This window comes from Equus asinus, chromosome 8 (genome assembly GCF_041296235.1).
Source record: "Equus asinus isolate D_3611 breed Donkey chromosome 8, EquAss-T2T_v2, whole genome shotgun sequence".
NCBI lineage: Eukaryota > Metazoa > Chordata > Mammalia > Perissodactyla > Equidae > Equus > Equus asinus.
The window spans coordinates 54,082,055-54,101,134 of record NC_091797.1 but is presented as its reverse complement, the minus strand read 5'-3'; the positions used below and the strand labels follow the sequence as shown (position 1 = coordinate 54,101,134).

Genomic DNA, 19,080 nt, shown 5'->3' with positions numbered 1-19,080 from the left:
TATCTTTTATTACTACTTGACTACTTAAACCTTGTAATATTATACCAAAGAATTTAGGTCAAGAGAAGAGCTATTCTGAGGCTACCAAAAAAATTTAAAAATCTAGTATGTGAGCAAACATTTAAAACACTAAGTGCTCTGGGGCCGACCCCGTGGCTGTGTGGTTAAGTTCGCGCGCTCTGCTTCAGCAGCCCAGGGTTTCGCTGGTTCAGATCCTGGGCACGGACATGGCACCACTCATCGGGTCGTGCTGAGGCAGCGTCCCATATGCCACAACTGGAAGGACCCACAACTAAAGATACACAACTACGTACCGGGGGCTCTGGGGAGAAAAAGGAAAAATAAAACCTTTAAAACACTAACTGCTCTAATAGCTAGAATGATGCATAAACTTACTAACATGAATTCAGAAAATACATTAATGATATGGATATATGTTTTTACAACCTACTCCACCAAATCTGGCTTCAAAATATTTTCCTACTGTAAGTAATGTCAGCACTGATTCCAAGAAGCCTGAGCTACTTATCTAAAAGTCTCACAATTTCAAAACACCTCTCTGAGTTCATTCTAGGCCAACAAACACTAGGCCTCTGGAATTCCAGTTCTGACTTGCCATCTCCTACAGCTAGTCATTCATTACTAAGCATAAATGTCAGGCAATTAACAGCAATCGACTAAAACACAAAGGTAGCACATATTTCAAATGCTAATGGTAATTCAGACTGGCAATAAATACAAAAGCCAACCGTCTAGATTTTCGAGGTATCTTCTAAACAAACTGAATTAACTCTCCAAAAAGAGTTCAACATAGATCAGACACAGACTAGAAAAAAAATATGATTCAAATTATCTGGAAGTGACTGCCTGTCCAGAATAATATTTCAGAGAATCCTTTCGCTTTAATTTGCCTTTAGCAGTTGATTTTCTCAGATTAGTAAAGACAGAGAATTCAAATGAGCATTCGGAGTGGCCTGCTCCCCTCGTTTAAGAAGCCGAAATGCAGTTTCTAGAGAGGAAGGTCATCCATCATTAAATATCAAACCTTTTTCTGGATATTAGAATCCTAAATGACAGTGAAAATATTCTCAATTCTATTTTATTCTATTTACAATTCTAAAATACATATTTAAGAAATAAATATATTTATTTTATAATAAGAAAATAAATTTATTACTTTAAGAAAGACATATAAACTGCATTTCCTAAGCAAAATTAACTACGAAAGTGATTATAGCAAAATGCATTTAATCAGCAGGGTGGTATCAAACAAAGAACATCTATAAACAGAATTTACTCTCAGCTAGAAATAAAAAAGAGAGGAGGTTATCAAAAGAGAACATCTCTGCAAAGAAATATACAACCAATGAGAAGCACGCAATTCAAAGAGATGCAGGAAGATAAGCTAAAAGAAACTCGCTAAAAAGAAAATTCCAAATATCTTGGAGGCTCTTTCTATCAGTTAGTTATCAAAGGCTTGAGAAGGATGATTCCTATAACAGCAAAAGGGAAAAAATGCAGAGGACAACCATAGCTATCTTACATTTCTCCTAAGACCCAGAGTCTCTTTTCCATGCCCTGCCTTCAGAAATAAAGCACCAACATCAGCAAATGTTTGTCCCAGCCAGGGCATTACGATTACGGTTCACGAGGCCTATTGACGGCTGGCATCCTACCTGCTTCATCGCTCACTGAGGACGACATCACTGGCCTGGGATCCTGGGCCCACATCTTATTAATTGCATGACCCTGAGCAAGTCACAACCTCTCCAAGCCCTACTTTCCTCATCTGTAAAGTGGAATAATAAAAGCCACTTTTGCAGGGTTCTTATGAGGATTAAAGATAACGTCTGTAAAGCACTCAACAGTCTCTGACGTATAGTAGGTGCTATGAATATTAACTATTGTTATCAGCAACAGCATTCCGAATATCATGCCGGTAATTTCATTCACACAAAAAAACTGTTTTATGATTTGCTAATTATTTGCTTTGTAAACCAGTTGTGTTTTGCTTGGAAAAAGGTAATATTGAAAAACAGGAATTTCTTACTCATGAGACTGGACAAGGTAATTAGCTCAAGAAGTGTATCTCCTGTGTAGACAGCTCATACTTCTCATTTCACTAAGATCTTAAGTTGGTCAGAAAACAGTAAGCCACAGGATTATCTTAAGATGTTGCACTGTCAAACATAAAAGCTGGGGCTGGCCCCATGGCCGAGTGGTTAAGTTTGTACGCTCCACTGCAGTGGCCCAGGGTTTCGCTGGTTCAGATCCTGGGCGCAGACATGGCACCACTCATCAAGCCACGCTGAAGCAGCATCCCACATGCCACAACTAGAAGGACCCACAACTAAAACAAAAAAAACATAGAACTGTGTACCCGGGGGGCTTTGGGGAGAAAAAGGAAAAATAAAATCTTCAAAACAAAACAAAACAAAAAACAAACACACAAAAAAAATAAAAGCTAATTTTCTGAATATAAACACAAGAAATAAAGAATATCAGCATATTTCAATCCAATGCAAATAAATATCAACTTCCACAAGGTATAAATTTAGCCAAACAGCTACTCTCATTTAACTCGAGTTGTTTGATCTCTCACCAGTTTAAAGAGAAAAAAAGCATATTTCAAGACTTGAAGTTCTAAACAGACCTAATTTTAAAAGCAACAGCACAACCAGAAGGACCTACAACTAGAATATACAACTATGTACTGGGGGGGCTCTGGGGAGAAGAAAAAAGAAGATTGGCAACAGATGCTAGCCCAGGTGCCAATCTTTAAAAAAAAAAAACCAAGGATAAGAAATTGCAACCTGGCAAGCATACTTTTATTTATTAAAAAAAAAAGAGAGAGAGAAAGAAAAGCAACAACTTCCAGAGTATATCCTACAGTGAGGACAGTCACTCTAATCCCTTTTACTTGCTACGTTCTTACTTTTAAACAGAGATCTAATGTCACAAAGACAATCCTGAGTCACTTTAAGAATCAACAAAATTATAATTATGTTTCCTGAGCCAAACTGAGGCCTAAAAAGTTAGTGGTATATTTTAGAAACCATTTGTACACTGTACATCCTTTTCTGTCTCATCTGTTAATCAGAATATGAAATTAACTAGAACTCACTGCTTTCCAAAAAAAATCCTGTTAACCAAGAATTTAATACATTCTTAGAAAGCTCTGACATTATACCAAGTTCTTTCCAAGTTATTTTCATTCCTAAAAGTACTGTACAGATACAAACATAAAACTTACTCAGATTTGCTGTCATGGCTTCTAAATCCGCTATTAAACCTGGAAGCTGCTGCAGCTGCTCCTGTAACTCGATGAGGCTCGTCCTCTTCTTCTCCCAGTGTGCTGAAAGCATAACCACCTCGCTGTCCACCAGCTGCAATCCCGAAGGGCAAGGGTAAAGCAAAACCAGATTTTAGGCACAAAGAAATTATAGGCAGCACAATGAGAGTTAGTCAATGTTATCTTTAAAAACCCCTGTGCTGAGTGCAGACAACAGGACACTCTAAAGACGACTGAAGTTGTTTTCTTTCTTAGAAAAGAACCAACTTATCAGCGCAGAAACCCTCAAATTACTGCTTGTCTCAGTGCATCTTAACCCAGAGAAGAGAAAGTTCAGAAATGACCTTAGAAATCACTTCTAAGTATACCCTATTTTTAAGTAAACCATGTATTTGAAAATTCAAATCTAGAAAAAAATAAAACAAAAACTACCACTAACAATTGAAAAGAAAACAAAAACAACCCAAAATAAAATTAACAGGTAATTGCTTGCTTTACAAAAGGAATTCTTTTAACAGAAAAGTTCCCTGATGCATTTAGAATACACTATGATTCAATTTACATTTAAAAAGGGACACTTTGCATAAAGGTAAAGGGTATCTGGATATGAAGGAATTATTGAAGCAACTGATCAATTCCAGAAAAAGGAGACAAGGATTTATGTTAACAAGGAAAGAATTCAGATGTAAAGGGTTCCTAATAGCAGGGTTGTGAGATACTAGACTAGCCTAAAATAATTCTAACTTTTCCCGAAGGCTGTAAAGAAAATGACAGACATCAGTTTCTCCCAGACAATTTTGTTTTAGTCTTAACATCGTGGGAGGCGAAAGGGCCAAGAATAAGATTTAGAAGGAGCAAGGAGAGGTCATCTTTTGAAAACATCACCAATGATAAGCAAGAACTGTGATCGATACCCACATTCTGTACAAGAAATATAAAGATTGCAAAATTCATTATATAACAAAAGAAAATGCATTTGAATGTTATATGTAAAGCAGAGTTTGCAGCTAAGCTACATGTATATATATAAAAGGCAATTTACACATCCCAAGTTTAAGACTCTTCAAGAGTTGGAACATGAATACAATTGAGTCTTACTGAATCTCACTAACATCAAGAAAGAACTTTAAAAGAATAAAAATATCAAAATAAGATGTAAAATTATTTGTATGTGGTACTAGGTTATTCTCCTTTCTACATTTTTAATATTCTAGGGGATTCACGACATTGAAATAAAAGAACTAAGCTACGACAAAGAGGTTGGAAAGCTGCTGAGTTTCCTCTCTGTGCCCGTCTCCCACAGCTCCCTGTGGTCTGGCAGCGACACTGCAGAGATAAGCACAGCATCTCAGATACAAGCCTCAACTGAGCTGGGGAGGCGACACCAGGTTTACCCAAGCTGAATTTCTCATTAATTTTTTTTACTTAAAAATGCCTACTGCCAACTAGTTTTTAAAAGATCCCTAACAGTAATTTAAAAAATACTGAGCAGTGTTAAGAGATATAGCTGTGATGAATATGGAAACTAAGGCTTGAAACAAGGATCTGTGTTCACAAAATTCATTAAAAGTAGTTTAAAAACTTCTCTGACCACCCACTATTTGCCAGGCACGGTTTTGGGCACTGGAGACACACTGGTGACCAAAACAGAAAAAAAATCCTGCCCTCTTGATGCTTATATTCTGGCAGCAGATCTCACAAATTCTCTTAGCTTCAGTTTTTAAACTCTACAAAAGAAAAAATAATTCCTATACCACAGGGTTGACTTGAGGATAAATATATTTTCCCTAGTAAGGGGCATGTCTTTAAAAAAGTCTGTTAAATCTTAATTACTCTGGTTAATTACTCTGGCTAATAATTTGAAAAACCTAGAATAAACTATTTGGATATTAACCATTTCTTACTGAAAATCAAAATGCAATATAATTAAATATTAAAACCTAACTACAGTTTAGTTCATAGCTTCCCACAAAATTAAAAAATTATATTCTGAATATAGAACATAAGAAGTATATGCAGAAAGAATATATCAGAATACACTAAAATATCATTTTAATTTAAAAGAATGGGAGTTGAGTGGATTCTCAGAAATCACTACCAATAATTATGTAATAACACTAAAACATTTTAAGTATTTTCTACATGCCAAGCCCTGTGCTAAGCAATTTACGTCTATCTCATTTAAAGCACAAAGAAGCCTTGTAAAGTGAGCAATATTACCATCTCCATTTTACAGATGAAGAAACTGAGGCACAACAAAGTTAAGTCACTTTCCCAAGGCCCACAGCGGCCCTAGATTCAATCCCAGGGAATTTGACACTTAAGCCCTTAATCAATATTCTAGGGATTGTGTCAAGAAAGAAGAAAAGTGGAAAGCTGGCAGCAGAGGGATTCTGAAAAACTGGACTTAAACTTCACTTAATGATAAGAAATGAGTTATACCCAAAAGGCCAATTTTTCCACCTTCAAGTAAACAATTCTGAATAAACCCAGATATAACACCGGGACATCAAGTGTAAGTAGCAAGACTAACCCAGAGGGCTTCATTCCAAAATTCCTTCTGGTGGACAATGAAGTTAGGAGGATGAAGAAAAAGCAGGGAACAACAATGATTCACAAGATGGCTAAAAATAGAACTTGACTGTCTGTATAACTCAACAGTCCAGCATTTGGGGCACATTATTTCATGTGCTTTCCAAACAGCTTAATTTAGTAGGCAGAGTAAGTGGTGTTATACACGATTTTATAGGCGAGAAAACTAAAAACAGAGAGTCTCAGTTATTTGCCCAAAGTCAGAATGTATTTACGCAGAAACTAGGATTTCCAACACCCAGTTCAGTTCACTTTTTACCACAGGTGGAGGAGAGCCACGCTGGAACGTGAAGAGAGTGAAGTTAACAAAACACGAATCTTAATAGTTCAATGTGAAGGCGAGCAAATTTTTCACAAGAACAAGAATGACAAGCAGTGGAAGTCTAACTTTAAAAAGCTGCCCTCGGAGTCGAACCCCTAAGTCATTATTAACTATTTATTCATTTATATATAGCTAAGGGAGAAAAAAAAAATCAAAGAACTTGTAAAAAGACTCGTAGAAAAAGCCTAGACAACAAAGCTACCACTGACGATAGCTGTTTTTTTTTTATGATGTTGCTCTGAATTTTAAGACTACATAGTAAAAATTAGCTTTAAAGTAGATGAGTATAAAATGATTTGTCCTGCACCCCTATGTTCATTGCAGCATTATTCACAATAGCCAAGACTTGGAGGCAACCTAGGCGCCCATCAAGGGATGAATGGATAAAGAAGATGTGGTATTTATACACGACGGACTACTACTCAGCTATAAGAAATGATGAAACCCGCCATTTGTGACAACATGGATGGACCTCGAGGGTATTCTGCTGAGTGAAATAAGTCAGAGGGAGAAAGTCAGATACCATATGATCTCACTCATAAGTAGAAGATAAAAACAATGACAAACAAACACATAGCATTGGAGGTTGGACTGGTGGTTACCATAGGGGAAGGCGGGGGGAGGGCAAAAGGGGTGATTAAGCTCACATGTGAGGTGATGGACTATAATTAGTTTTCCGGTGGTGAACATGATGTAATCTACACAGAATTCGAAATGTATTATGATGTACACCCAAAAATAAACAAATAAATGAAAAAAATAAAATAATTTGTCAAACAAGACTGAATTGCCCTTGAGTATATTTGTTTGGCCCAGAAGGTTGAAACTGTTTGGTTAAAGGCCACCAAAGACACATGAGCACAGTCTGACAAAATAAACACATGACAGGTTTAACACTATGCATAATAAAAATACACATTTTAAATATTTACATTATGCCTCAACAATACAACAGAGGGCTTTAAAATAAATTTTCATTTTTAAAGCTGAGTAGTGTATTTCTGGAAAGCAACGGAGCACTTCTGATCAGATGCGGGTCTTAAAATAACCAAGTACCTCAACTATGAAAAAACTTAAGATCCCCAAATAGCATAAATCCAACAACCGATCTTACAGGAAATTCTTTCTCCTACATATTTTATTATGAAATACTTCTTACAATCAAAAGAATAGTTTCTGTTAAAGCTCCTCTACAGAAGATAGTCTCCATTGAACACTGTGCGCTCCATCCACGTTGATACACATAGGTACAGTAGTTCACTAATTTTCACTGCTGTATGGTATTTGACTTTACAAATAATACTACACTTTACTCTGTAGATGGACTTTGGGACTGTCTAAAGTTTCAACGAAACCTGCTACAAACATTCTCCCACAGATCTCCTGGTGCACACGTGGAAGTTTCACAGTGAGTGACAGATGTGTCCGAGGTGTTAATCTCCTCACCTCCCAGCGAGGCGCCACAGGGCTTGGAGTAACCAGATCTCCGGAGCCTAGCCACCTCTGACTTCGCGCAGTCTCATCTATTTATTATACGATATTATCAGAGGAAATGCGTGCCATACCAATATGATCAGGGGAAAGCTTGGGATGCAGTGTCTGAAAATATCCCTAAGAGCGGAACTGTTGTCTGAAAGGTATGTGCAACTTCTACTTCCACTCAATGCCAACTCACTTTCCTAATGCGATTGTACCAATCAATTTACACCCCCTAGTTCCAGCTGTTCCTCACCATGCTTCTTCCAAAGGAAGAAACAAAACTGTCATCTGCGAATAATGACCATCTGCACAGAACACTCAAGGCTTCTTAAATTTCTGATAATCTAATGAGTATAAATTTGTGGTTTTAATTTGTATTTCTTTAATTACTAATTGAGTCTGAACACGTTTTCATATTTATTGGCTACTTGTATTTTTTCTTCTGTAAAATGCCTGATCATATCTTTTGCTCACTTTTCTATTGGGTTTTTGTCCTCTTTTTGTTGGTGTGTAGGGGTTATTCGTATTTTCTGAACACTTGTCCTCTGTTTTGTGAAATGCTTGTGACTTGCTTCACTTTTTCTTTCTTTTTTTTTTTTGAGGAAGATTAGCCCTGAGCTAACTGCTGCCAATCCCCCTCTTTTTGTTGAGGAAGACTGGCCCTGAGCTAACATCCATGTCCATCTTTCTCTATTTTATCTGGGGGACACCTGACACAGCATGGCTTGCCAAGCGGTACCATGTCCTCACTGGGGATCTGAACTGGCAAACCCCGGGCCGCCGAAGCAGAATGTGCACACTTAACCGCTGCGCCAGTGGGCTGGCCCCCCTTAACTTTTTCATGGTGGTGTTTGATGAATAGAAGCTTTGATAAAAATTATTAATAATTTTACTTCTGGTTGGTGCTTTTTATGCCTTGTTTAAGAAGTCTTTCTCTACCCTGAGGTCTTAAAGCTCCTCTACCATTTTCTAAAAGATGTATAGTTTTCCTTTTCACATTTAAGTTTGATGGAGTCAAAACTTGAACCAAGATCTTCAACAACTTTCATTCAACGTTATACTGGAGGTTCTATCAGTATAAAAAGACGTGAAGAAATGAAAGTTGTACAGACTGGAAGAGAAGAAACAAAACCTACCATCTACACAAAACAACTCCCACTCCCAAATACAAATTATTGGAACAAGAGGATTTAGCAAGATGGTTGAATATGGGAACAACATAATGCAGGTCAAATACTGCAGGTTTTGGTAGATATCAGAACAAAGAAGTTATCTTCTATTAAAAACTTGCTAAAATGGTTTACTCTGAATAGACAATTTTATTGAATGTATTTTCTGCATCTGATGATCATCTATTTTTCTCCTTTACTACGTTAATATGGTCAATCACATTTAAAAGATTTCCTAATAACAAACCAATCTTTTAATCCTGGAATAAACCCGGGTATTTTGTTTTTTACTCATTGCTGGACTTCATTTGCCAACACAGCCATACACTACAGAATTTGAGGAAGGTGGCTGAGGGTTTTGGATTGACATTTAACATACTATAACTTTTTCAATTTAGAATATGAGAAATAGGCTCCTGGTAGAATGTTTGCACAGAAAATCTGATTTTCGGAGATGGATTATTGAAGTTAGGCGAGAGAGAATGCCTTCATTTTGCTTATAACTTTTGTATCTGTATTCACAAACAGGACTGGACTGCAATTTCACTTTCTCATACTTTCCTTGTTGCATTTCAGTATTAAAGTTATTCTAGCTTCATGAAATGAGCTGAGCTTTGTTTCCTCTTTGTTCATTCTCTACAAGAGTTTGTCTACCATTGAAATGGTAGATTCACTGAAAGTTTGACAGAACTCTCCTATAAAACTCTGTGGACCTGGTACTTTCTTAGTGGAAAGATTTTTTTAATCACTAATACAATTTCTTTAGTGGCTATAAGACTACTTAGGATTTGTATTGCTTCTAGAATTGGTTTTGGTAAAAATTTCCAGGATTTTGCCATTTTGTCTAAGTTTTCAAATTTGTCATAGAATTGTTCATAAACTCATCTTTTTGCTTTCTGCTATAATTGTATTTACACTCTAATTCTTAAAATTATTTATTTGTGCTTTTTTTTCCTTGATCAACATCACCAGAGATTTATCTACCATATTTTATAAGTATTTTCTAAGAACTTTTGGCTTTGTTTAGCTTCTACAGTATTTTCAATTTCATTTACTTCTCTTATCTCTCATTGTGCCTTCCAAGTTTATTCTGCTCTCTTTCCAAATTCTTAAGTTAGATTAGCTCACTAACTTTCAGTCTTTCTTTCTTTGTAAAATTTCTAAGTAGACTTTGGCAAATTCTGCAGTTTACACATAGTAATCATTATCATTTAGTTCTATTTTAAAATTTTCAATATCTTTTCCTTTCTTGAACCATAAAATTTTCATAATATATATTTTTAATTTCCAAATATATGGAATTTTTGAAAATTGTTCTCCTATATTGACTTTCAGCTTCATTTGCACTGGGATCAGAGAATATTCTGTATGACTTCATTTATATGAAACTTGTTGAAAACAGCTTTGAGGCCCAATTTTTACATGATCAATTTTTATGTGTTCCAGGTATGCTTTAAAGAACTTGCATTACATATTTGTTGGGGCAGTATACTATACTCGTCCATGCAGTTGCGTTAGTTAATCACATTAGTCAAATCTCCTATATCCATACTTATTTTATCTTTTTTTTCTGTCAAGTAAGAATAATGTATTAAAATCCCCACAGTTTGATTATGGACTTAGCTACTTTCTCCTTGTAATTCTATTTGTCCTTTATATACGCTGAGACTTTCATTAGGCACATATCAATTTAGACTTTTTCCCCCTTAGGGAAATGAATCTTATCATTATACAGTGATCCTCTTTTTCCTAATACTGCTTTTTTTCTCTTTCTAAGTCTACTTGACTGAGATTAATATAACTATATCAGCTTTCTTTCATTTAGTACTTGTCTAGTATATCTTTCCCATCCAATTATATTCAATCTTTCTGTGTTCTAAATGTTCTAGGTGTGTCTCTTATAAGCAGCTTATAGCTAGATTTCTTTTTCCAGGTCTCTCATTACACGTCTTTTAACAGTAAAGGTTAGTGCATTTACAATTACTGTGATTGCTGATACTTAGATTTATTTTTACTTTTCTCCCCGTTTATTCTGATTTGTTCCCTTGGCTTCTTGCCCCCTTTTGGCTTGACTGAATTCATTCTCATTATTCTAGTTTCTTCTCCTACTGGTTTGAAAGATAAACACTACTCTATTCGTTAGTGGTTACCCTTGAAAGTCTACCCTCCATATTTAACTTTAAATCTAAGGTTAATCAGTATCTACACACTCCCCACAAGTAATACAATGCTTTAACGTTAATAATCTGCCTTCCAGATCATATGCTATTTTTATCCAGCATCTTTGTTCTATCAGTTTTAATCCCACAAATTAGATAACTGATGTAAATCTATAGTCACTGTTTGTTTAGGTTTATCTATGGTTTACCATTTTCTTTGCTCACTATTCTTTCCTATATCTCAGACCTATCTTCCAAAATCATCTTCCTTTTTCTTGAAATACATTCTTTAGAAGTTCCTTTATTAGAGACCGCTGATCGAAAACTCTATTTTTATCTGAAAATGTCTTACTTTGCCCTCATTCTTGATTACAGTTTGAGAAGTCTGCTGTGAAACATTCATTTATAAGTGATCTTTTTTCCTTAGTTGCTTTGATATCTTCTCCCTGCCTTCGGTGTTCTGTAGTTTCAATATGATGTCTCTAGGTGTGGATAATTATCTTGCTTGTTTGTTGTACTTTTTGGATCTAAGGATTTGCATATCTCATTTCTGGAAAACTCTCAGCCATTTATCTTTCTCTATATTGTCTTTTCATTTTCCTTCTAGAATGTTTATTAGATATATTAAGCTGACCCATATGAAACTGTAATTTTACAGATCAAAACTGATCCAATATTGGTAATTTCACTTGGTTCAACATAAAGACCTTCTATAACTCTTCTCTATTAACTCTTCTTTCATATTTTCCATTTTCTTATCTCAGAGATCCTTTCTGGGTAATCTCTGACTTTCTCTTTTACTTCACTATATTTTCTTCAGCTGTATATAACTGGTGTTAAGCACATCCTTTGGGTCTTCAATTTCAACGTTTTATTTTTTAATTTTATTTATTTATTTTTTTGGTTAGGAAGAGTGGCCCTGAGCTAACATCTGAGCCAATCTTCCTCTATTTTATATGTGGGATGCCACAAAAGTATAGCTTGATGAGCAGTGTGTAGGTCCACACCCAGGATCGGAACCCACAAACCCGGCAGTGGAGCATGCAAACTTAACCACTATGTCACTGGGCCAGCCCCTAAATTCAGTGCTTTTTAAAGTCATGTTTTTTTTTTTCTTTGAGGAAGATTAGCCCTGAGCTAACATCTGCCACCAATCCTCCTCTTTTTGCTGAGGAAGACTGGCCCTGAGCTAACATCCATGCCCATCTTCCTCTACTTTATAGGTGGGATGCCTACCACAGCATGGCTTGACAAGCAGTACATAGGTGCACAGCTGGGATCTGAACCGGCGAATCCTGGGCCACCAAAGTGGAATGAGTGCACTTAACCACTGCACCACCGGGCCGGCCCCTAAAGTCATGTTTTAAAGTCATGTTTGATAGTGTCTTACTCCTCATTCATTTTTCATCCATCTTTTGTCTCTTTAAAAGACTGGATATACCTATTTAATTCTCTATATCCAAGAGTGCAATATCTAAAGTCCTTTGCAGGGCTAAATCTTACTCTAGTTCTGGTGACTCTCAAACTTTTGGTAATATATTTCTTTGTGTGTTTGCTCATTTTGGGGGCAGGGGAATTAACCCGTAGAAGCCTTGAGGGGCCTAGGTTTACAGTTTCATCCATGTAGAATTTGTGTTTGTTTCTGTGGGTGTCAGAGAACGCAGTCATCTGTTGCCCTTGCATCTATTAATTTAGCGGCTCCTTGATCATGCAGGAAGTATAAATTAGAGCCCCACACTCATATGAGGCCCAGGCCACAGAAACAAATCCAAAAGAATATATGTATTCCAAGTTGTTATGAAGACAGACAGGTTTATTTGTTGCCTCCTTTTGCCAATAGCTTTTCTGGGATTTTTTCCCCTAGCGAAACTTTTCACTGAGGGATGTAGCCACTTCAAATACCCAAGAGCTTTACGCAGGAGGCTCAGATTCAGTTCCCCACAGCCAAAGTCTCCTATTCCCCATAAATTTCTAAAACTTCTGTTTTAGTATTTGACCCCAGCTTCCATTTTTTTTTAGCCACTCTGATTGCAGTTCCCTGTTCATTTTTTTGGCCCTTCAGGATTTCCCTTAATTTTTATGAGCTTAATACATTAAAAAAAACTTTTTTTAAGTCTATCCAGCATTTAAGTGTTTTATAGCTATAGGGCTTTTCAAAGTATCTACTCTGCCTTACTGCCAGAAACCTACATCCCCCCTTCGCAGTAACTTCCAAGAGAAACAGTGCTGTCTAAATTTCATCATATGTATCACTGTGGTCTATATAACTACCACAGCTTTACTAATTTAGGTAATGGTAAACAAAGTTAATCTAAATTAAAAGTCAGAGTCACAGAAGGGTTTTTAAAAAGGAAGAAAGTTTGACTGACATCACGAGTACAGAGTATTTGCTCTTGACCAATAAAGCATTAAGTACATGTAACCAAATAATTTTAATTACAAGTCACTTTTATTCATTATGCACTGTATACATAGTACAAGAAAACAGTTAGTTAAGAGAATTGAAGATGACTCCTGAAGTTTTTATATTTATCTGCCAAGCAAATTAATCATTTTAGGTAGACTGAGCAAAGTTAAGCTTTTATCCAAATAAGTAATTCTTAAATAGTAGGTAGAAGGAAATTACATCTTATAATTTACATATACTGCAAAGGCATCAAACTCAAATTCACAGCAGTATATCTCAATGAACCAAATATTTACTTGTGACTCTAGAATAAAAGTTATACAGTCTCTAAGCCTAACTAAACTAAATTACTTGACTGAGGATTTATGAAAATGTGCTTTGTAGAAGGAGTTTCATAATCAATTACTAAATTCAATTTCACATATCCTGCAAAAATTTTAATACAATTACAAATTTAACTTCTGAAAAACCAGCATTTAACATTGCAAAATGATATTCTTCTCACAAGTAGAAGATTAGCCAATTCTTTACCTCTCCAGCACTGGCACATTCCTTGGCTCTTTTGTGAAGTGCAGCCCATGTATCTTCATACCTAAGAAAAACAAAAAATAATTCAAAATACAAACCACACATTAAAAAAAATACTATCTAAAGATGAACCTGGAACATCCTGTGGTGTCAGAAAGAGAAGCTCAAAAATAATTAGGACAGGGGCTGGCCCCATGGCCGAGTGGTTGAGTTCACGCACTCCACTGCAGGCAACCCAGTGTTTCGTTGGTTCGAATCCTGGGCGCGGACATGGCACTGCTCATCAGACCACGCTGAGGCAGCATCCCACATGCCACAACTGGAAGGATTCACAACGAAGAATATACAACTATGTACCGGGGGGCTTTGGGGAGAAATAAGAAAAAAATAAAATCTTAAAAAATAATAATAATAATAATAATAATAATTAGGACATGTTGCAAGGACACAGAAGTCAATTTGAAGGGTTTCCAAAGGCCAAATCTGGGGTAATTTGAGCAAGAACTAATCACAATAATGGGTTACAACTCAAAGAATAAAACAAATATGCATGAGTGCACTGTGACTCAAAATAACTGGAAAAAAACGACATCAGCATCATGGCAGAATGAATTGTTCCCTTTGTCTCTCCACTCTAAGTTACAACTAAACTGACATTCATTAACCAACAGAGGATATTCTACACAGCACAAAAGGACGTCTGAGAGATCCACACAGCCATACATCTGAAGGTGGGGGGAGTGGATCCCCAGGAAGCAGTGGAACTAGGTGAACTCATCTCTCCCGATCCCCAAAGGCAGCGATCCAGGTCACAGGTCCTTACACAGTGGCCAGGGCAACTGTAAGAGGTGGCAGGGGCAGCCTAGCCTGCACACAAATACTTTCGGAGTGGTAGCCCCACCTGCAGGAGCACCCACCCTGACACAGCAGCCCCACCCATGGGAATGACCCCCACTGAATGGTGTGGCTCAGCCCCTGAAAAGGAGCCCTCACCAAGCACAGCAACTCAGCCACCCACAAGCGCAGAGCCAGACTGTGCACAAAAGAAAGCACCCCTCCTCACCTGCCTAGTGCAAAAGCTCGGCCAGTCCCTTGCCAAGTGCAGCAGTCCTACACCAGAGCAACCTGCCGGTGGAGCACAGAGGTCCTGCCTGCACGTGCATGCATGACTTGCCAAGTGGCTGCAGCCAGCGCACAAACACAGAGGGGCCCTACCAGCACAACTTCCAGCAGACAGGGTGGGATCAGAAAACACAGCTCCTGCACACTGCCCCCAACAGCAGTGGCAGGTGGAATTTGTGACATGAATGCTACCACCAAAGTGCCAGCAAAGGATCAATTCATCAAACACCACGAAGAACTACATTAACACTTCAGAGCAGAAGGAAAATGACAAGTCTCCAGAAACCAATCCTGAAGTCACAGAAGTTTACAATCTAAATGACTGAGAATTCAAAATAGTTGTCATAAAGAAACTCAATGAGTTACAAGAAAATTCAGAAAGACAGTTCAATGAGCTCAGGAATAAAATTAATGAGCAGAAAGAACACTTCACCAGAGTGACTGAAACTCTAAACAAATACCAAACAGAAATTCTAGATATGAAGAACACAATTAATGAGATAAAAAATAATCTAGAATCCATAAAAAATAGAGTTGATGTTATGGAAGACAGAATTAGTGATGTAGAGGACAGAAATATAAAAATGCTTCAGGTGGAGGAGGAGAGAGAACATTTTTAAAAAATGAAAAAATTCTTCTAGAAATATTCAACTCAATTAGGAAGAGCAATGTAAGGATTATAGATATTCCAGAGGGATAAGAGAGGGGAAAAGGAGTAGAGAGTTTCTTCAAAGAAATAATAGCTGAGAACTTCCCAAACCCAGGGAAAAAATTGGACTTACAAGTACACAAAGCCAACAGAACTCCTAAAAACATCAATGCAAAAAGACCTCCTAAAAGGCATATACTATTCAAAGTGGCAAAACTCAATGACAAAGAAAAAATATTAAGGGCAGCAGGCAGAAGAAAATAACCTACAAAGGAACCCTCATCAGGCTTTCAGCGGATTTCTCAGCAGAAATCTCACAGGCTAGGAGAGAGTGGAACGATATATTCAAAATACTGAAAGACAAAAACTTTTAGCCAAGAATACTCTATCTGGTGAAACTATCCTTCAGATAAACAGAGAAATATAAGCTTTCCCAGATAAATAAAAGCTGAGGGAGTTCATTGCCACTAGGCCTGCCTTACAAGAAATGTTGAAAGGAGTCCTCCCATCTGCAACTAACGAGCAAAGGTTTACAAAACCTTCAGCAAGGACATAATTACACAGACAGAATCAGAAAATTGCAGCTCTATATCAGAATAGGTTAGTAAACAATTAATTATAACATAAAAGACAAAGAGAAAGAAAGCATCAAAAATAACTATAAACACTTCAATTTAGTCACAAACTCACAACACAGAAAAGAACAATTTGTGACAACAATAATCCAGAAGGGGAAGAGGAAAGAGATGGAACCTGCTTAGGTCAGTAAGACGCTTAGTCAATAAGATAAGACACTATCCAAAAATGGAGTATCTTATCTATGAGATCTTTCATACAACCCTCACGGAAACCACTAAACAAAAAAAAGCAGAGCAGAGCCACAAATCACAAATAAAGCAAACTGAGAAAATCATCAAAGAAAACCACCAAACTGAAATAGGAGTCAGAAATACAAGGGAAAAGAAACAATTAAAATATACAACAACCAGAAAACGAGATAAAATGGCAGTATTAAGCCCCCATGTATCAATCATCACTCTAAATGTAAATGGATTGAATTCTCCAATCAAAAGACATAGAGTGGCTGGATGGATTAAAAAACAAGACACAACAAGGGCCAGCCCCATGGCATAGTGGTTAAGTCCAGCACACTCCACTTTGGTGGCCTGGGTTCACAGGTCTGGATCCTGGGCATGGACCTACATCATTCATCAAGCCATGCTGTGGTGGCGACCCACATATAAAATAGAGGAAGACTGGCACAGATGTTAGCTCGGAGCTAATCTTCCTCAAGCAAAACAAAAAAAAGAAGACGACTGGCAACAGTGTTAGCTCAGAGCAAATCTTCCTCTCCAAAAAAAAAGATCCAACAATATGCTACCTCCAGGAAACACATCTCAGCTCTAAAGACAAACACAGGATGAGAGTGAAGGGTTGGAAGATGATACTCCAAGCAAATTGGAAACAAAAGAAAGCAGGTGTTGCCATAATTACAGCAGACAAAGCAGACTTCAAGATAAAAAGGACAATGAGAGACAAAGAGGGACGTATATAATGATAAAAGGGACATTTGACCAAGAGGACATAACATTTATGAATATATATACAACTAATACAGGAGCACCAAAGTATATAAAGCAACTATTAACAGACCTAAAGGGAGAAACTGACAGCAACACAATAATAGTAGGGGACCTCAATACTCCACTTACATCAATGGATAGATTATCCAGACAGAAAGCCAACAAGGAACTAGTGGCCTTAAATGAAATACTAGACCACACTGACTTAATAGATATATAGAACATTCCATCCAAAAACAGCAGAATGTACATTCTTCTCAAGTGCACATGGAACATTCTCAAAGATAGACCATATGTTGGGAAACAAGGCAAGCCTCAATAAATTTAAGAAGACTGAAATCATATCAAGCATCTTTTCTGACCACAATGCTATGAAACTAGAAGTCAACTATAAGAAAAAGGCTGGGAAAGTCACAAATATGTGGAGACTAAACAACATGCTGCTGAACAACTACTGGATAAATGAAGAAATCGAAGGAGAAATTAAAAAATTCCTGGAGACAAATGAAAATGAAAACACAATATATCAACTCTCATGGGATGCAGCACAAGCAGTGCTAAGAGGGAAATTTATAGCAATACAGGCCCATGTCAACAAACAAGAAAAATCTCAAATAAGTAATCTTAAACTAAACCTAATAGAAGTAGAAAAAGAAGAACAAAGCCCAAAGTCAGCAGGAGGGAAGTAATAAAACTTAGAGCAGAAATAAATGAAATAGAGACTAAAAAAACAGTGGAAAGGATCAATGTAACTAACAGCTGGTTTTTTGAGAAGATAAAATTCACAAACCCTTACCTAGACTCACTAGAAAAAAGAGAGAAGGCTCTAACAAATAAAATGAAAAAGGAAAGAGGAGAAATTACAATGGATACCACAGAAATACAAAGGATTATAAGGCAATACTATGAAAAACTAAATGCCAACAAATTGGACAAACTAGAAAAAATGGATTACTTCTTAGACTTATACAACCTCTCCAAACTGAATCAAAAGGAATAGAGACTCTTAATAGACCAATCAATCACAAGTAAACAGATTGAAACAGTAATTAAACGCCCCCACCCCGCAAAAGTAAAAGTCCAGGACCAGATGGCTTCTCTGGAGAATTCTACCAACATTCAAAGAAGATTTAATACCTATCCTTTTCAAACTATTCCAAAAAATTGAAGACGACAGAATGTTTCCTAAAGAAGAGGGCAACATTACCTGATACCAAAACCAGGCAAGGACAACATCTACAGGCCAATATGCTGATGAACATAGATGCAAAAAGCCTCAACAAAATATTGGCAAATCAAACACAGCAATACATTAAAAGGATCATACACCATGATCAAGTGGGATTCATACCAGGGACACAGGGATGATTCAACATCTGCAAATAAATCAATGTGATACACCACATTAACAAAATGACAAAAATCACATAATCATCTCAACTGACATAGAGAAAGCATTTGACAAGATCCAACATCCATTTATGATAAAAACTCTCAATAAAACGGGTATAGAGGGAAAGTACCCCAACATAAGAAAGGCCACATATGACAAACTCACAGCCAACATCACACTTAATGGTGAAAAACTGAAAGCCATTCCTCTGAGAACAGGAACAAGACAAGGGTGCCCACTCATATCCAACAGAATACTGCAGGTTTTGGCCAGAGCAATTAGGCAAGGAAAAGAAATAAAAGGTATCCAAAGTGGAAAGGAAGAAGTGAAACTCTTGCTGTTTGCGGACAACATGATTCTATACAGAGAAAACCCTAAAGAATCC

General features: G+C 36.9%; 1 protein-coding gene across 1 annotated transcript in view; it reads right to left on the bottom strand.

The window, feature by feature from the left end:
- Window positions 1-19,080, bottom strand: part of DTNBP1 (dystrobrevin binding protein 1) — a 118,329-nt gene that overhangs the window by 84,893 nt on the left and 14,356 nt on the right. The window contains exons 4-5 of the mRNA XM_014849534.3: window positions 13,952-14,012; window positions 3,254-3,386 (exon numbers count right to left, since the gene is read on the bottom strand). Of these exons, the coding sequence (XP_014705020.2) occupies window positions 3,254-3,386; window positions 13,952-14,012 (194 nt within the window). The remainder of the gene's footprint in view (window positions 1-3,253; window positions 3,387-13,951; window positions 14,013-19,080) is intronic.